The sequence below is a fragment of the Cydia splendana genome, chromosome 7, assembly GCF_910591565.1.
Source record: "Cydia splendana chromosome 7, ilCydSple1.2, whole genome shotgun sequence".
Lineage (NCBI taxonomy): Eukaryota > Metazoa > Arthropoda > Insecta > Lepidoptera > Tortricidae > Cydia > Cydia splendana.
Window position 1 is genome coordinate 14,822,484 of NC_085966.1, and position 17,351 is coordinate 14,839,834.

General features: G+C 38.5%; 2 protein-coding genes and 1 long non-coding RNA gene across 5 annotated transcripts in view; 2 read left to right on the top strand and 1 right to left on the bottom strand.

The window, feature by feature from the left end:
• Positions 1-9,569, top strand: part of LOC134792229 (set1/Ash2 histone methyltransferase complex subunit ASH2) — a 30,758-nt gene extending 21,189 nt beyond the window's left edge. The window contains exons 7-10 of one of the 2 annotated variants that reach the window (XM_063763488.1): positions 68-224; positions 932-1,055; positions 1,490-1,744; positions 8,257-9,568. In XM_063763488.1, coding sequence (XP_063619558.1) covers positions 68-224; positions 932-1,055; positions 1,490-1,744; positions 8,257-8,361 — 641 coding nt within the window. In that variant the 3' untranslated portion in view covers positions 8,362-9,568. Of the gene's footprint in view, positions 1-67; positions 225-931; positions 1,056-1,489; positions 1,745-8,256 lie in introns of both variants that reach the window. The other variant, XM_063763489.1, reaches the window with a different exon arrangement.
• A 646-nt stretch (positions 9,570-10,215) lies between these two features.
• Positions 10,216-14,257, bottom strand: LOC134792515 (uncharacterized). 2 transcript variants are annotated; one of them, XR_010144437.1, is made up of 3 exons: positions 14,121-14,257; positions 13,848-14,032; positions 10,216-10,431 (listed from the first exon to the last, which is right to left on the bottom strand). It is a non-coding gene; the product is annotated as an uncharacterized LOC134792515 (long non-coding RNA). The 2 variants fall into 2 exon arrangements; XR_010144438.1 differs by having other exon boundaries at positions 14,113-14,256.
• A 1,325-nt stretch (positions 14,258-15,582) lies between these two features.
• On the top strand, positions 15,583-16,880 carry LOC134792224 (uncharacterized). The gene has a single exon (XM_063763475.1). The coding sequence runs from the start codon at positions 15,659-15,661 to the stop codon at positions 16,769-16,771; it is 1,113 nt and encodes a 370-aa protein (XP_063619545.1). The 5' UTR covers positions 15,583-15,658; the 3' UTR covers positions 16,772-16,880.
• The last annotated feature ends 471 nt before the right edge of the window (positions 16,881-17,351 follow it).

The window sequence follows — 17,351 nt, forward strand, 5'->3', positions numbered from 1 at the left end:
CGATAGAGGCATGCGCGTGCAGTACAAAATATGAGTTATTAATTTAATAATGTGTGGTTCTTTGCAGGTGTATCACGAGGGGCATGGTACTGGGAAGCCACCGTGGAGGAGATGCCGGAAGGCGCAGCCGCCCGTCTCGGCTGGGGGCGGCGCTACGCGAACCTGCAGGCGCCGCTCGGCTACGACAAGTTCGGCTACTCGTGGCGCAGTCGCAAGGGCACCAGGTAACGTTACTACTAGGACGCCACAGTAGAGGAGATCCGGAGGTACAGCCTCCGGGTTCGGCTGGGGGTCTACGAGAACCTGTAGCCACCGCTCGCCGACGACAAGTTCGGATACCCGTGGCGCAGCCGCAAGGGACCAGGTAACGTTACTAATAGGAAGCCACAGTAGAGGAGATGCGAAGAGGTACAGCCTCCGGGTTCGGCTGGGGGTCTACGAGAACCTGTAGCCACCGCTCGCCGACGACAAGTTCGGATATTCGTGGCGCAGCCTCAAGGGCACCAGGTAGGTACATAAAGCGTTACTTAGGTACCTACCTACTAGCAATCCGTCCCGAATAACTTACGATCCAAAAATAGGTACAGTCGAGGACATAAATATGTATACATTTCTTCACCTTAACCCATTGAAATAAGGTGAAAAAATGTATACATATTGTCTTCGACTGTAGGTACCAATACCAACAACCCCTAGGGATCCGCCCCGGCTTCGCGCGGTATAACAAATTATACACCTAAACCTTCCTCAAGAATCACTTTATTAATAGATGAAAACCGCATGTAAATCCGTTCCGTCAACCAAAAACTCACTTCGCTCGGTCCATAATGGCACCGATAGCAGTACTGAAGGCAGTATTTACAGGGCATGCGCTATTTGTTGATCTTAATATATTTTAGCTCAATATTTACGTTAGCCAACCCCTTTTCAGATTCCATGAGTCGCGCGGCAAACACTACAGCAACGGTTACGGCGAGGGCGACACGCTGGGTTTCCTTATTGTGTTGCCTAATAACCAAAATACTAAATACACGCCCAACACCTACAAGGATCGGGTAAGTTTATATTGTTCGTTAATTTGCACACTAAGTATACAGACAAAACAAAGTGTTTAAAGTTAGACCAAGAAAAGCCAGCAATGATTTTAATAACCCACACAGTGTTATTTAATCGTTACAATTCTGTGAAATGATGACGTATAAAGAACAATTGTGCTGCGTGAGCTATCAAAATCGCTGCAGACTTTTTTTGGTCTAATTTTACGAAGATCGCGAAGTCAATGTTACTAGTAAACGCTACGCCGGCGCTCAGAGTAGCAGTAGTACTACTGTTGTTGCATCTTACACTATCTTTTAATATCCATGATGGGATGATGAAACAATTTTTTTTGTAGATATACTAGATATTTTAATATACTCAAGTACAAGTTGTATTTGATATTCATATACTGCTATTTGTTAATTTTATATCAAAATTTATTTCTTTCCAGCCGCTAGTAAAATTCAAAAGCCACCTCTACTACGAAGACAAAGACAACATCCAAGAATCTCTAAACAGCCTGAAGCCGCTGACCGGCTCCAAGATCTACTTCTTTAGGAACGGCCAGTGCCAAGGGGCAGCCTTCTTGGACGTGTATCAGGGCTGCTATTATCCTTCCGTCAGTTTACATAAGAGTGGCACTGTCAGCGTCAACTTTGGGCCCAACTTCAAGCATCCCCCGGGGAGTGAATATAGCTACAGACCGGTAAGAGTCATTCTTCCTCGTAATTTTAAGATCTACTTCAAAAATGGCCAGTGCCAAAGGGCAGCCTTCCTGGATATGCGAACATTTAAGTCACAATTATTACGAAATCTGTTCGCCAACAAAGCACAACATTTGCTAAGATATATTTTTATGTCGAACAGAACTAATGAATGTAGTTAGAGTCAATCAAATCAGATCCATGATAAAATGAAATATTTTGGAATCAATAAATACTCAAAAACGTGCCTTCGTATTTAACCACTTTCCAAGAATACATTTTAAATATTAAATATACCTAGTTTTTGGTTATTTTTTTGTGAAATTTTTCTTTTTAGGTAGGTGCAACCGATATGCGGTATTCGGCCCAATAGTAGGCAGTATTCGACCGAATACCGAAAATTCGGCAAAGTGGCCGAATACCGAATAGTTGCCGAATATTCGTGGCATCTCTAGGAAGTATTCTGTCCGCTCAATTATGACCCAACGCAAACTACCCCGCGATAGGCGGTACTTACAAACTGCTCGATTGGCAATCTCAGTACCGCCGAGATGACAGTCAGTGACAAATGGCTAAATTGATTTATAAAAACAACGTTTTTTTGTAATTAAAAATATATTCATGTGTCGTGAAGTGGTGCAGAAGTTATTTTAGTTCATACCAAGGACAGTGGAATCACTTTTCACTTGTAGTAAACAGATAACTTCAGTAGAATTTGGAAAAAACATGACGATTTGTTTTCAATACTACCGTGCTAAGCTAAAACGTAACAACTGCATACGACTTTCATAACAACATACGACTTTTTAAATTGCGAGGATAATAGGGATGGTGTTATGCTAAATGAAGTAGACTATTTTATTAACGTGTGTTTGGTTTAGGTATTTTCTATATAATTATAAATGTAGTAATAAATTCCTTCTTACAGATTTGTATTTTCCTTTTTTATTTCATGAGATGGAGCTATAAAAAAACTACCTAGTTATTTCAAATTAATAATCAAATTTGGTATTGCCATTTTACATTACTTTCCATTCAGATTCCCACAAGATGCTATTCGCAGAGAACTATGGAAAAAAGCTGTCCAATTAGAGAGACATGAAATTGAGTGGATGCCTGGCAAAGATATCTAGAATATGTTCTATTCATGAGATATAACCCGTGAGATAATCATACCCGGTCTCCTATATGTAGATACATTTTTCCTATCATGCTTTCACTGAATTAATTTAAAAAATACACACATTATCTGAAAATGTTGATCATTTGAATCCACCCTCTACTGTCACATATATGTAGGTTCTCTCTCAAGCCATTTCCGTCATTAGAAAAGAGCGGCAAACATATTAACTCACATTATAGACGGGTCTAACGCGAATTATATTCAATTACCTTGATTTACCGACGTAAATCAGTTTCGTTTCGTATAATGTGAGTTAATATGTGTTCAAAACGCGAAAGTTTAAAATATTATAAGAGCGGCAAATTTAGAAAATGTAAGCGCGCGAACGGCTGTGGTCCTATACAAAATTTTAATTTACCTTTTTCTACTGACAAACTTGCTTGCCCGGCTATATACGTATAAAATATTCTGAACTGAAAGTATTTCAAATTGACCCGATTCGTGTACCCATGTAAATTTTGCAGACTGTATAGCCACTTAGCCAGTCCGATTTCTAAGATCAAGTTCGCCATACATTTACTATGGCGTACTTGATCTGGCGTCTTAGAAAAACGGACAGACTATACCTGAACGTGACTTCGCACTGCCATGCAGATTGATAATAAAATATACAAAATATTTATTATAGCGGAATACATTTATACAACAATGATATATTTACTTATGTTGAGTTAGTATGTCATGTCATAACAACATTTTAACTAGTTATCTTTTAATCTGCATTAAATTATTATACGTGAATTATTTGACTGGTTCTTCACTGTATGGCATAAACCTATCCCTGTCCAAGTCATATTCTAATCAAATATGAACCGCGAACTCTCAGCGGCCAGTACGTACAGCAAGAAGGTTATTAGCGGATTAATGTCGCTGATTGGTAGTTATTGACATTATATGCATTTCATCTATACTTAGCTATGTACCATTAGTGTAATAAAGATGACTCTTATTTTGTTTACGAGCTTTGATTACAGGCTCTGTAAACGCGTCGTCTTATTTGAATGTAGGCGTAATTGTGTATGTGTGCTAATTTGGCCCGAGAATTTGAACGGTAATGTTCCTAAAGGCGGTATCCATGGTTATATATGATCGCAGAGTGATAATTATATTGTAGCCTCATAATAATTATAGGATTTTTTCAAAACTACGCATTAAGAGTACCTGACGCTAAAAACCTGCCCCACAAACTGCTACCGCTAAAGTCAAAGAACCACCTTCTTACACACAAACGTTGGGTACCTAGTGAAACATTAAGAGCGCTATTACATTTCGGCGTTGAGCGAGTTTAGGTATTTTACGCGCTGCGGCAGGCCGTGCGAGCTCAGTATGCCGATCCCTTCTACCACACTCGCACTACAATGATGGATTAAACATTCTTGATCCTTCGCGAAGCATATTGAAATCAACCATAACAACACTAACTGTACTTAACTTTTAAAGTTCTAAAACTGTTATTTGGTAAGTACGAAAATACTAAATGCAGTGCAAATGTACATAGGGGCTGTTCATAAATTACGTCATCTATTTTTGACGATTTTTGACCCCCCCACCCCTCAAATCATCCAAAAATCAAGCTTCGGATGAATCTGTTTCCTCCTACGTCATGTTACCATCATCCGATGTCCAGACCCCCCCCCCCCCCCCCACTCCTCCCATTTGAAACGACGTAATTTATGAATAGCCCCATACTCGTACTTATGAAGGTACTCGAAAGAAATTATAGGTACCTACTCGCTTATTTACATGTTTCGTCATTGCATTTGGTACCTATAGGTTGTAAAGTTTGTATCAACGAGGGTTTAAAAACGAACTGGTACTGAGGATCTGATGATGATTAAGGTGGTCACGGATACCAATCAACCATGTAGTAACATGATTAGGCTCGTTTGATTCGTCTCAACAAGATATTTGACACTGAAGATACACAGGGTCTGATGATGGAGCTGGAAGGTGGCCACGGGTACCAGTCTATCATGTAACTAAACAACTTCGTGTTTGGGCTCGTTTGATTCGTCTCAACAAGATCTTTGGCACAAGATAATACTCAGGGTCTGATGATGGAGCCGGAAGGTGGTCACCGGTACCAATCAACCATGCAACTAAACCACTTCGTGTTTAGGCTCGTTTGATTCGTCTCAACAAGATCTTTGACACAAGATAGTACTCAGGGTTTGATGATGGAGCCGGCAGGTGGTCACCGGTACCAATCAACCATGCCACTAAACCACTTCGTGTTTAGGCTCGTTTTATTCGTTTCTATAAGATCTTTGACACAAGATAGTACTCAGGGTCTGATGTTGGAGCCGGAAGGTGGTCACCGGTACCAATCAACCATGCAACTAAACCACTTCGTGTTTAGGCACGTTTTATTCATCTCAACAAGATCTTTGACACAAGGTAGTACTCAGGGTCTGATGATGGAGCGCGAAGGTGGCGACGGGTACCTGTCTATCATCATCAGCTCCATCATCAGACCCTGAGTAGTATCTTGTGTCAAACAACTTATTGCGACGAATCAAACGAGCCCAAACACGAAGTGGTTCAGTTACATGGTAGACTGGTACCCGTGGCCACAGTCCAGCTCCATCATCAGACCCTGAGTACTAACTTGTGTCAAAGATCTTGTTGCGACGAATCGAACGAAGCCAAACACGAAGTGGTGTAGTTGCATGGTTGATTGGTACCGGTCACCACCTTCCGGATCCATCATCAGACTTTCAGTACTACCTTGTGTCAAAGATCTTGTTGCGACAAATCAAACGAGCCCAAACACGAAGTGGTTCAGTTACATGGTAGACTGGTACCCGTGGCCACCTTCCAGCTCCATCATCAGATCCTGAGTACTATCTTGTGTCCAAGGTCTTGTTGAGACGAATCAAACGAGCCTAAACACGAAGTGGTTTAGTTGCATGGTTGATTGGTACCGGTGACCACCTTCCGGCTCCAACATCAGACCCTGAGTACTATCTTGTGTCAAAGATCTTATAGAAACGAATAAAACGAGCCTAAACACGAAGTGGTTTAGTGGCATGGTTGATTGGTACCGGTGACCACCTGCCGGCTCCATCATCAGACCCTGAGTACTATCTTGTGTCAAAGATCTTGTTGAGACGAATCAAACGAGCCTAAACACGAAGTGGTTTAGTTGCATGGTTGATTGGTACCGGTGACCACCTTCCGGCTCCATCATCAGACCCAGAGTATTATCTTGTGCCAAAGATCTTGTTGAGACGAATCAAACGAGCCCAAACACGAAGTGGTTTAGTTGCATGGTTGATTGGTACCGGTGACCACCTTCCGGCTCCATCATCAGACCCTGAGTACTATCTTAAGTCAAAGATCTTGTTGAGACGAATAAAACGAGCCTAAACACGAAGTGGTTTAGTTGCATTGTTGATTGGTACTGGTGACCACCTTCCGGCTCCATCATCAGACCCTGAGTACTATCTTAAGTCAAAGATCTTGTTGAGCCGAATCAAACGAGCCCAAACACGAAGTGGTTTAGTTGCATGGTTGATTGGTACCGGTGACCACCTTCCGGCTCCATCATCAGACCCTGAGTACTATCTTGTGTCAAAGATCTTGTTGAGATGAATAAAACGAGCCTAAACACGAAGTGGTTTAGTTGCATTGTTGATTGGTACTGGTGACCACCTTCCGGCTCCATCATCAGACCCTGAGTACTATCTTAAGTCAAAGATCTTGTTGAGCCGAATCAAACGAGCCCAAACACGAAGTGGTTTAGTTGCATGGTTGATTGGTACCGGTGACCACCTTCCGGCTCCATCATCAGACCCTGAGTACTATCTTGTGTCAAAGATCTTGTTGAGATGAATAAAACGAGCCTAAACACGAAATGGTTTAGTTGCATGGTTGATTGGTACCGATGACCACCTTCCGGCTCCATCATCAGACCCTGAGTACTATCTTAAGTCAAAGATGTTGTTGAGCCGAATCAAACGAGCCCAAACACGAAGTGGTTTAGTTGCATGGTTGATTGGTACCGGTGACCACCTTCCGGCTCCATCATCAGACCCTGAGTACTATCTTGTGTCAAAGATCTTGTTGAGATGAATAAAACGAGCCTAAACACGAAGTGGTTTAGTTGCATGGTTGATTGGTACCGGTGACCACCTTCCGGCTCCATCATCAGACCCTGAGTACTATCTTGAGTCAAATAAATACATATAGAATGTCAGGTCGTTTCAAATATTTTTAATCCTGTCCGGTAGTTTATTAAACTGTACCATTATAAATTATAATACTATAAAAACAGTGCTAGGATCAAAGTCTCTCGTTGCGGTTTACACGCACACAGTATAGCGTTTTACACGGCGCCCGCCGCACACAATGATAAAAAACCTCGTCGTCGCCGTTGAAAATGTGCGGAGCCGACCGACACAGGTCCTGCCTCTACAAGCTCTGCCGCGGCACTGAGCTGGCGCAGCGCGCGTCATCGGTAATATAGAGTAGTTTTCAAAAAATTGCCAAAAAATTATAGTAGAATTTCATAAACACTAATGTATACCAACAGTATAAGCAAACGTTGCAGATTGCTTGAGTATGAAAATGACTTCGATATTAAGTAGATTTTCGTAGGAATTGACACTTGTTTCGGAGAGAAAATCGAGTTCGTTTTACTTTGATTTTCTCTTTCTCAAAGGTATGTAGGAAAAATATAGTTTGATATGCCTAAAGTACAGGGTATTAGTAACACAAAATAGCCAGGTTTAGCAGAGTAAAATTCTCAACATTTCCAAATAAGAGCTCGCCATTCAGTGCTTCACGGGGTTTTTCGGAAACGACCATCAGAAAAAAAATCATTACTAATTTAATAAGTCCTTTTTCTAATATTTACAACGATATTTATAAAGATAAGAAGACGCTTTTACTGGAACAAGTACTCATTGTTTCTAATAATGAGCGCAAAGTCCTGAATTTCGTCGACTAGTATCATCAATTTTGCATTATTTCGACTTTTCTTGTAAGAGCGCTCTTAATCAAATACAAGCAAATGAGTTTTTCAACTTTAAACTTGTAGCCTAGGGGTGTTACATGACTTATAATTGGCTTACATGTACGTTGCTGACCGTTTAAAACCCTATACAGATGTAGTACATAATTGTTTTCCATCGTATTTTTTTGGAAACGTTCGTATTTGTCATGCTACTTCAGTCAATGTCAGTATTTTGTACTGAGACTGACTGAAATAGCAAGACACGTTCGTACGTTTCCGTGAAAATACAATGGAAAATGATTATGCACTACATCTGTACATTTGCTTGTTTTATGACAAACCCGAAACTGTAGTATTAATTTGTTGTTACCCAGATGTCGGAGAAGGCGGAGGAAGCGATCTGCGAGCAGACCATGGCCGACCTCCTGTACCTCACCGACAATGAGGGCAAGCTGCGGCTCGACAACTTCAATCTCTGATATACGTAGCACCGTTAATTCGGTGTGCATGGACTGAGTGTGAGATACGACACAACAGTGAACTATACGTGTATATTTGTATTATATTTATTCATGTAGTCTTCTCAACCTATGCAGCATGATCGCGCTTAAGGCCGCGGACTGGACGCACGGTGGACTCTATTACAAGGTACACTATGTTTGCACGAGCGTGCGACCAGTGCCCTGTTTATCAAAAGCTTGTAACTTGTAATACAATTGGAAGTCCCTTTTTGGCAGCTTTTGTTAGAAAAGGGCTTCCACTTGTATTGCAAGTTACAAGCTTTTGATAAACAGGGCACAGTTCGCGGCCTAACTGACTTAACCGAAACAAGGCCGAGAATTCAAACCTCCTTGTCTGTTGAAACATCAAAGTTGCGATGATTCTGGTTAAAAAAAATACAAAAAAGAAGAGCCAAAGTTATGATCCAACCTTCGGAAGTGTTGCTAACGACCTTCGGAAGTTTGGAGAATTTTATTAAATAATATTTGTCTTATACTGAGGCTTTTGTTCCTGGTCCTTTTGGATCATTAACCAGATCATGCTAGAGGTGCAGTGATTCAATGTGAAGTGTAAAATTATAATATTACATGAATTACCAGTAATAATTATTCTATTCAGACAAACTATACTGAATAATATGTAAAAAATTGGCTAAGGTCATAAATGATACATCTGAATCTGATAATGACTGTTTAAAATAACTGAAATCTGTATTGGTCTTATGAATATTAGTAATAATGTTGTAACTCCTATAACAATGTGTACTCAAATATGAATACAAATGGAATATACATTTTAGGTATGTATCATATATTATGTATTCCCTAATATGATGAATTTCATAATTTTAATTTGTATTGGTAACTATAGTCTAGTAAATTGTCACATATAATATAATATAGTTACCATTAAATCAACTATGTATATACCTACTTAATTCCAGAACAGAATATTGACCTTACAAAACATAATAATGTTTTAAAATTAAAACAGAATGCTTTGTCTGGTCAAAATAAAATATTCATGTACTCTGGCTGTCTATCACCAGTAAAAAGGCGGTAAATTTAAAATATGTTGATCACTCTTAGAAATGTTTAATATTGTAACTTTAATCATATGATTAAACATTACACATAATGTATAGTGAGTGAAATTATGAGTATTATATTTCCTATAGCAACAATGGACTATTACAAAGTATGTATGTATATACCAAGGTTTCAATAGGTATCTCAAGTTGTACAAGTTGAATGTTGTGTTGTGTAACCAATGTGTACATGTTGATAAATGTTTTATACCCAAAAATTTGTTTCATTTGTAATAGGACAATTGATGGGATGGATACCAAAACAACATAACTGCTTAGAGCGGTTGGCACTTTTTTAAGAACATTGTTAATCGTTTCTGGTGTCAACCAGTGTAGTCAGTTATGTTGTTTTTGTAAACATGCCTTCAATTATAGACAAATCTGATACCTCATAGATGCTGGATTCCATCAAACACTTGTAGACAATAGTATGTGTATCTAATTTTCAAGTCATATGCTTATACCCCTTAGAGCATTTAATAACTGGAGTTGCCTTTAAGAGCTTACCCCTCTGCCGAAAAACTTGCACAATAGTGCAAACTTTTGTATGGACTAACATGGCTATTTGTATGTTAGATACAAATCATGTAGAAATAGCAATACATTTAACGTCCCCTTCCCGGCAAAAATCGGCAGACTGTTTCGTACAGAAAATGACAGCCATGACGTCTCCAGTTACTAAATGCTGTATGTTACACCCGCATTTTAGGAAATAATATGATGAAATTGCCAACATCGTATAATAACATGTACCAAAGATTTATTTTACTCCATGAAAAACTGAACAACAATTAATTACAGCATTAGTTACTATAACTCAAGTAAACCCTCAACTGTCAGGGCCATGTTCCTTAGCTGCCAAACTTCTGTGCCATTGGATAGGGGTTTTGGCTATTATTGAAGAAATTTGGGCGCCACCTTGCAGCTCCTCTTTCAGGACCTCATTAACCAAATTGTATCTCTGAAAAGTTAATCAAATTATTAGATACTACAGTCATTTTTCTTAATTACATCACACGTTTAGGGGGGGAGGGGTTCAAAAAATGTGACATTTTGTGACAGGGGGGAGGGGAGGAGTCACAAACTTTGTGATGTCACTTTAACTTATTAATTCGCTGTATAGTTAAATAACAAATTTTTGGAACTATAATCGTTTAATTTTCTTTCCTAGTCAGTTTTGGGTTATAAAATTACTAATATTTCTTTTTTCAAAAATATTTTGGTAAAATATTAATAATAGGTACAACCTACTTGATTCGATTTGCCGAATTCGTTGTAAAAATGTGACGTCACACCAGGGGGGAGGGGTATGTCAAATGTGACCAAGTGTGACAATGAGAGGGGAGGGGTCAAAAAACCTTCAAATTCGTGTGATGTAATTAATGGATGACCCCTGATCACCTGTGTCTGGTCTGGATCATGGGCAGTGGTGGGCGTAATTAATTACTCGTGTAGTTAAATTATTTGTAATTTAATTACATGTAATTCAATTTGCTGTGTAATTTGCAATTGCAATTACATTAATTGGTAATTAAATTACTCAATTACTTTTCGTTAACCTTTTCAATAATTTGCAAAGATGAACAAATTTACTTGGAGTAATTATAAAGAAGAACTTATTTGATTTCCATTATACCCTGGATAACGTTATAATTATAACATATGTTTTATCACGAGAATCATCCCTTTAGAGTAGTTTAGAGGATAAAATGTGACAAACCACGTCGAATATGGCAGTTGGAGCTTACGTCGCGTAGCACCGCGTTAGTATTGGGGCGCCGCCAATAATGGCGTAAGCGCCGACCGCTATAAGGTGCCTTTCGACGTGGACTGTAACAAATGGTGGGCAAATACTTAAAAATATGAAGTAGCGGTGAACAATTATTATCTCATTTGTATCAATAGTCATAATCATCTTCCTCGCGCTGTCTCGGCATTTTGCCACGGCTCATGGGAGCCTGGACCCCAGGCTTGGCAACTAATCCCAAGAATTGGCGTAAGGCACTAGTTTTTACGAAAGCGACTGCCATCTGACCTTCCAACCCAAAGGGTAAACTAGGCCTTATTGGGATTAGTCCGGCTTCCTCACGATGTTTTCCTTCACCGAAAAGCGACTGGTAAATATAAATATCAAATGATATTTGATACGGAAGTTCCGAAATACTCATTGGTACGAGCTGGGGTTCGAACCCGCGACCTCCAGATTGTAAGTCGCACGCTCTTACCGATAGGCCACCAGCGGCACTAGCGCTCTTTTTTTGTATCAATAAAATACTGTCAATTTTTTTCATACTCTATATACCATGGTATAAAAATCAAAAATTTTAATGATTGGATTTCCCATTACATTATGAGGGCTGATCCGAAAGTTGTTAGTTGCTCCGGCTCTACTCATGCGATTGCAATATGATTTATACCATTGTGAGGGATATTTCAGTATGTAAAGAGGTGACGTCAATTCGTTTTTAGAAAACGCATAGTTTTTTTTTTCAATATTTTTTTCTGCGACGTGCCGAAGCCTATGGCCAGCAGCCAGGATGATTAGTAATTGAGACTCTATTATGTGGTATCATTTTATAAACATTTTTAGTTTAAAAACATATATTTTTTTTAGGTGCTGCTAATTGCGAATCTCGATCGTCTTTTTACGTAAAAATAATTTTGATTGAGTAAACCTAATTATGACTTAATAGGTGTCAATAATGAGTCATTTCATCAAAAGTAGTAATTTCAGATACTTATTCAAAAATGTGCTTTATCATATAAAATTATTTATGCATTATACATCGAAAATAGCAGAAGGAACCGAATAATTAATCCCGGGTAAATATAAGTTGAATCTTAAAGATTTCAATACGAAATTCAATAAATGACTAAGAAAAAAATCGTTTTTTTTTTTCTTAAAACTGCTTTCAGTAAAAAATATATTATGTAAAAAATAAACATATAAGTTAAAAAAATAATGGCCATAATTAGCATTGAAATATCCCTCACAATGGTATAAATCATATTGCAATCGCATGAGTAGAGCCGGAGCAACTAACAACTTTCGGATCAGCCCTCGTATTTTCCCTTGTACAAAATCTTGCAATAATACTCATTTGCATTTTTTTTATATAAAAAGTTAACATTGGCAATGTTGCTTAGTCAAATTAAAGCTCATTTAAAATTTTCATCTGATTTTGGAAATAAAGATGATTAAAAACTTGCATTCTATAAAAGTAATTGTAATTGAGAAAAGTAATTAATTTCAAATTGTAATTTCGAAATGTAATTAAATATTTAATTAACTATTACATTACGTAATTGTAATTATTAATTACATGTGCAATTACTTTCTACATGTAATGGAAATTATTAGTCATAATTACATTTTGTAATTGCAATTGTTAATTAGTAATTCAATTACTTTTTGCCCAACACATGATCCACAACACATTTGATCATGGGTACACTTCACAAATATACCTAGAGTGGACTGTGCTCTAGTGCTATATGACCAAGAGAATACTACAATCTCATTTTGATTATTCTTACTAAAATACTAGTATTTCATTTGTAAATGAGTAACAGTTCTGGGGTTTGATGGTCTCTTTCAGACTGTTTTCTCCAAGTCTCTTATCCCCTTCCTTGTACAGTGAAATGGATCCATTTTATTAACCTTTTGAACGCCAAATGGCGCATCCATTTGCCGTGCCACTGACGCCACGGGGGTAAAATTTAGTTTTGTGAATAAATAATGCCAACCTAAAAGTGGGGTGTTTTTCAGTAGATTTTCATCAAAAAACGATCGACGTCAAATGCTGTCTTTGGCGTCGTTGTCTCGATTTTGCGTTGACGTCAATTGCCGTCTGTGGCGTTCAAAAGGTTAACAAATAAGTAAATGTACTGTCAAAGAGAATTAGAAATAGAGAGTTACTGTCATGGTAAATGATGTAGCTACAGTACATTTACTGCCAGAAGATTAGGCCAAAGGTATGGTGCAATCTGTTAGAGCGATGGCGCCATAACTATTGGCCTACAGTCGAGTAGATGGCGTTAATTTCAATATTTAACAAATTAACACAAATCAGTGAAAGAATAAGGATTAAAGTCAAATGATGTTTCTAACAGATTTAATCTTCTTTCGAAAGATGGCAGTAAATTTACAGTGGCTACATAATTTACTTTGACAATACACTCTATTCTTTTTGGTACTGTTCTCATTAGGTGTATGTATTCATGGTCCACTTAACACTTTCAGTGCAAAGCACACCATTTCAAATACAAAATGAAGTAAATGAATACACCTAGCAAGTTCTGAGAAGTGACTGGAAAATATTCTCCTAGTTACAGAAGTAAAGAAAAATTAAACTTATCGTAATTATATTAGTATACCTTATACATAGGTAATCCATGGAACTTGTCTGTAACCACCACTAGTCTGAATTGAGGTTTTTCTGCTTGTTCCAGCTCATTTATGACGTCTAGGTGCGTCGTTTGCAACGCAACCTGCAATTTCTTCTTAATCGTGCTCTCTAGCTCTACTACCCCGGACTTTTTTCTTATCGTATAAGAAATACCTGTAAACAGTAAAAATGCAAGAAGTCGAAGAGTTTTACAATACATTGTGTAGTGTTCCTGAATTGACTACATAATATACCTCTATACCTGTATGGAATGCATTATACAATGACTTTGAACTATTAAGAAACATACCACCGACCTAATTCTTAAATAAATGTTTTAAAAATACTCAAAATTTAAATAAAATCTGTAAACATAACTTCCCCTTTTACCGATATAATAATGACATTTGTCAGTTTTGACATTGATGGTAAAGTACCGTTTACATCGTTCAATCATAAAGCCATTTCAGACGAGCGTGCCCAACCGCGAAATTAGTGCGATCCGGCGCACGTTCATGTGAAAGCTATTTTAATAACTGGAGTGGTCATTAAGAGCTTTGCCGAAAAACTTGTACAATTGTGCAAACTTTTGTATGGACTGACATGGCTATTTGTACGTTACGTACAAATCATATAGAAATAACAATACATTTGATGTCCCTTCTGTCCAAAGAATATAATACTCACTAGGAGTACACACTCACTCACTCCCTTCCCCCGCAAAAGTAGTATCCAGACGGGACTGATCAAATCGGTCGATTTAATCAGAAATGAAATTGGCGTCAATCTCCAATTTTAGATTTATGGTGATATTAGAGCCCTCTAAATTGAAAAAATGCCCCAGAACGAAAATACTGGTCTCACGAATTGGTATTCTTGCGTCCGCACCTCTTTTTATCGGTAATATCGGTCATTATCGGCAGTTGAATTCGGCGAGCCAAATTGATATTTGCGTCCGCACTTCCTGATTCGATCGGGCAATTGAATCAGATTGGCGAAAAATGGACTAATCTGGATACAGCGATGTCATCAAAGAGAATATAATCACTACGTTTTAAGAGACGGGACTTCCATACTAGCGATTTGATTAGTCTGTGTGTATGTTTGGTGTTCCAATCATTACCAACATGTATGACAAAGAACTGTCAAAGAACAATAGTATCAACATAACAGACTTAAATAGTGTAGTATGCAAGTGCAACATGGGCCCCTGTCAACAAATTTCGTACTAGAAATCAGGTTAGAATCGAGTCCACATTTAAGTCGTATGTTATATATAGTGTGGACTTTTAGTGGACTAATACATGGATGGACTTAAATGTGAAAACGATTTTTATTTGTTAAAATAAAAATATATACTTAAATGATTTTTTTTTAATAATTTAATATAATTAATTTAAAATATATCCCGACGGTCCAACGGTCCACAGGTAACAGAGGAAAATGTGTTTTCACCTGATTAAATGATTTTTTTTCTATATATAATATTCTTGAATAATAAAATTAAGTCTTCCTTTACAACTTATTTGCGCCACTGCCTGTGTCAGTATTTATATGTGGGTAGATTGAGATGTAGGGTAGGTTGATCGGCATGCAAGAAAAATAATAAATCAGTCTATAATCAGCTGAGGTGGTTTCATTGCACGTTTCCCAATACTTTACATGGCGCAGCCGGAAAAAAGACTTATTTACCATTGTAAAATCATAAATAAAGTGTGAAACTCTGTGCGGACAGTAATAAACGTGTGTGTCGTGATTAATAGATAGGTATCGTGAGAGTGGGAATTGTTTATCGCCACTATGGAGTCAGTGCTGCATTCGCCATTACCGTTCAAATTCGAGAACAATTTAGTGAACGTTACATCGGGAAATTTATGCAAAGAATGGGAAAAATGGAAAAAGGCCTTTCTAATTTATCACGAAGCTTGTGAAATCGCGAAAAAACCACAGAAGGTCCAGATTAACATTTTGCTGCATGTAATAGGTGATAAGTGCCGCGAGGTATATGACCAGTTTACCGAAGAATCAAAAACAGTAGATGAGTTGTTAAAGAAGTTTGACGGATTTTTTGAACCCAAAAAGAACCTCGCCGTAGAAAGGCATAAATTCTTCACACGGAACCAGCAGGAGTTTGAATCGATTGAACAGTATGTCTTTGAATTAAATGTGATGGCGGCAAAGTGTGAATTTAAAGATCTGTGCAGTGACCTTGTGAGGGATCGGTTAATATGTGGTATTCAGGAGACAAGCTTGCGGGAACGACTTCTACGAGAAAGTGACTTGACGCTGCAAAAAGCTATAGAAATATGTAGGCTAGCCGAAATATCCCGTGCTCAAGCTGGTAATATTAAACAGGAGAATGTGGAACATCACGTGCATGAAATTAAAAAAAAACAAAAAATCGCGACGGAATGTCAAGGTCAACCGAGTTGTTGTTATAGACGAGAACGTGAGGAGACAGAGGATAAGGAAGTAAATGCGGTCAGCGCGAATTGGCGCGGGCGCCGCCGTGGATCCTGGCGAGGCAGGCGCCCCGGACAGGCACAGCATGCAGCTCCCGGGCATGACAACCAGCCAGCGGCGCGCGGCAGGTGGCAGCGGTCGTCACACCCCAACAGGACTGGCGGCCATAGCTGTTCAAGATGTGGGTCTACACATAGAAGATTTCAGTGTCCGGCATATGGTCAGCTGTGTGATAGGTGCCATGGACGCAATCACTACTCGAGAATGTGTCGCGTGTACGAAATAAGAGGGGAATCCACCGATGAGGTAAATAATAAACATAATTATGATGATGAATGGTCTGTCACTTTATCCATTAATAATAAGAACATTACATTTGAACTGGACACGGGAGCTGAGGTAAATGTTTTGCCAGAGAGCTACTTAAAATTATTAGGAATAGGTAGATAGGCAGTCCCTTAGTACAACCGCGGTAAAAATATATGGTTATTCACGAGACTTGATACCAATTGCGGGTAAATGTAATCTAAAAGTGATGTATAAAAATAATCCTTACATTTTGTAGAGAAATGCGCTTAGTTAAAAGAGTCCATGAGCTGTCTATAGGTAGGTCAAATAATGCCAAGTCTGTATTAGATGAGTACTCCGACGTTTTTAAAGGTATGGGTTGTCTACCGGGAGAATACAAAATACAATTACAAGACCATGCCCAACCGGTTATTCATGCCCCTAGACAATTGCCAATTGTGCTAGTAGAACAGGTTAAAAATAAATTAAGAGAAATGCAGGATCAAGGCATCATCGCAAAAGTTGAAGGGCCCACCGACTGGGTAAATAGCATGACTGTTGTCAAAAAACCGAACGGAGACCTGCGAATATGCCTTGATCCGAAGGATTTAAATAAAGTAATTAAACGAGAGCATTTTAAATTGCCTACTCTAGATGAAATCACTTCAAGTCTAGCGGGGGCAAAGTACTTTAGCACTCTTGATGCTAAGCAGGGTTTTTGGTAAGTTAAGTTGAACCAAGC

Excerpts from the sequence above, each read along its gene's own strand:
- LOC134792224 (XM_063763475.1), top strand. The coding sequence starts at position 15,659 with ATGGAGTCAGTGCTGCATTCGCCATTACCGTTCAAATTCGAGAACAAT.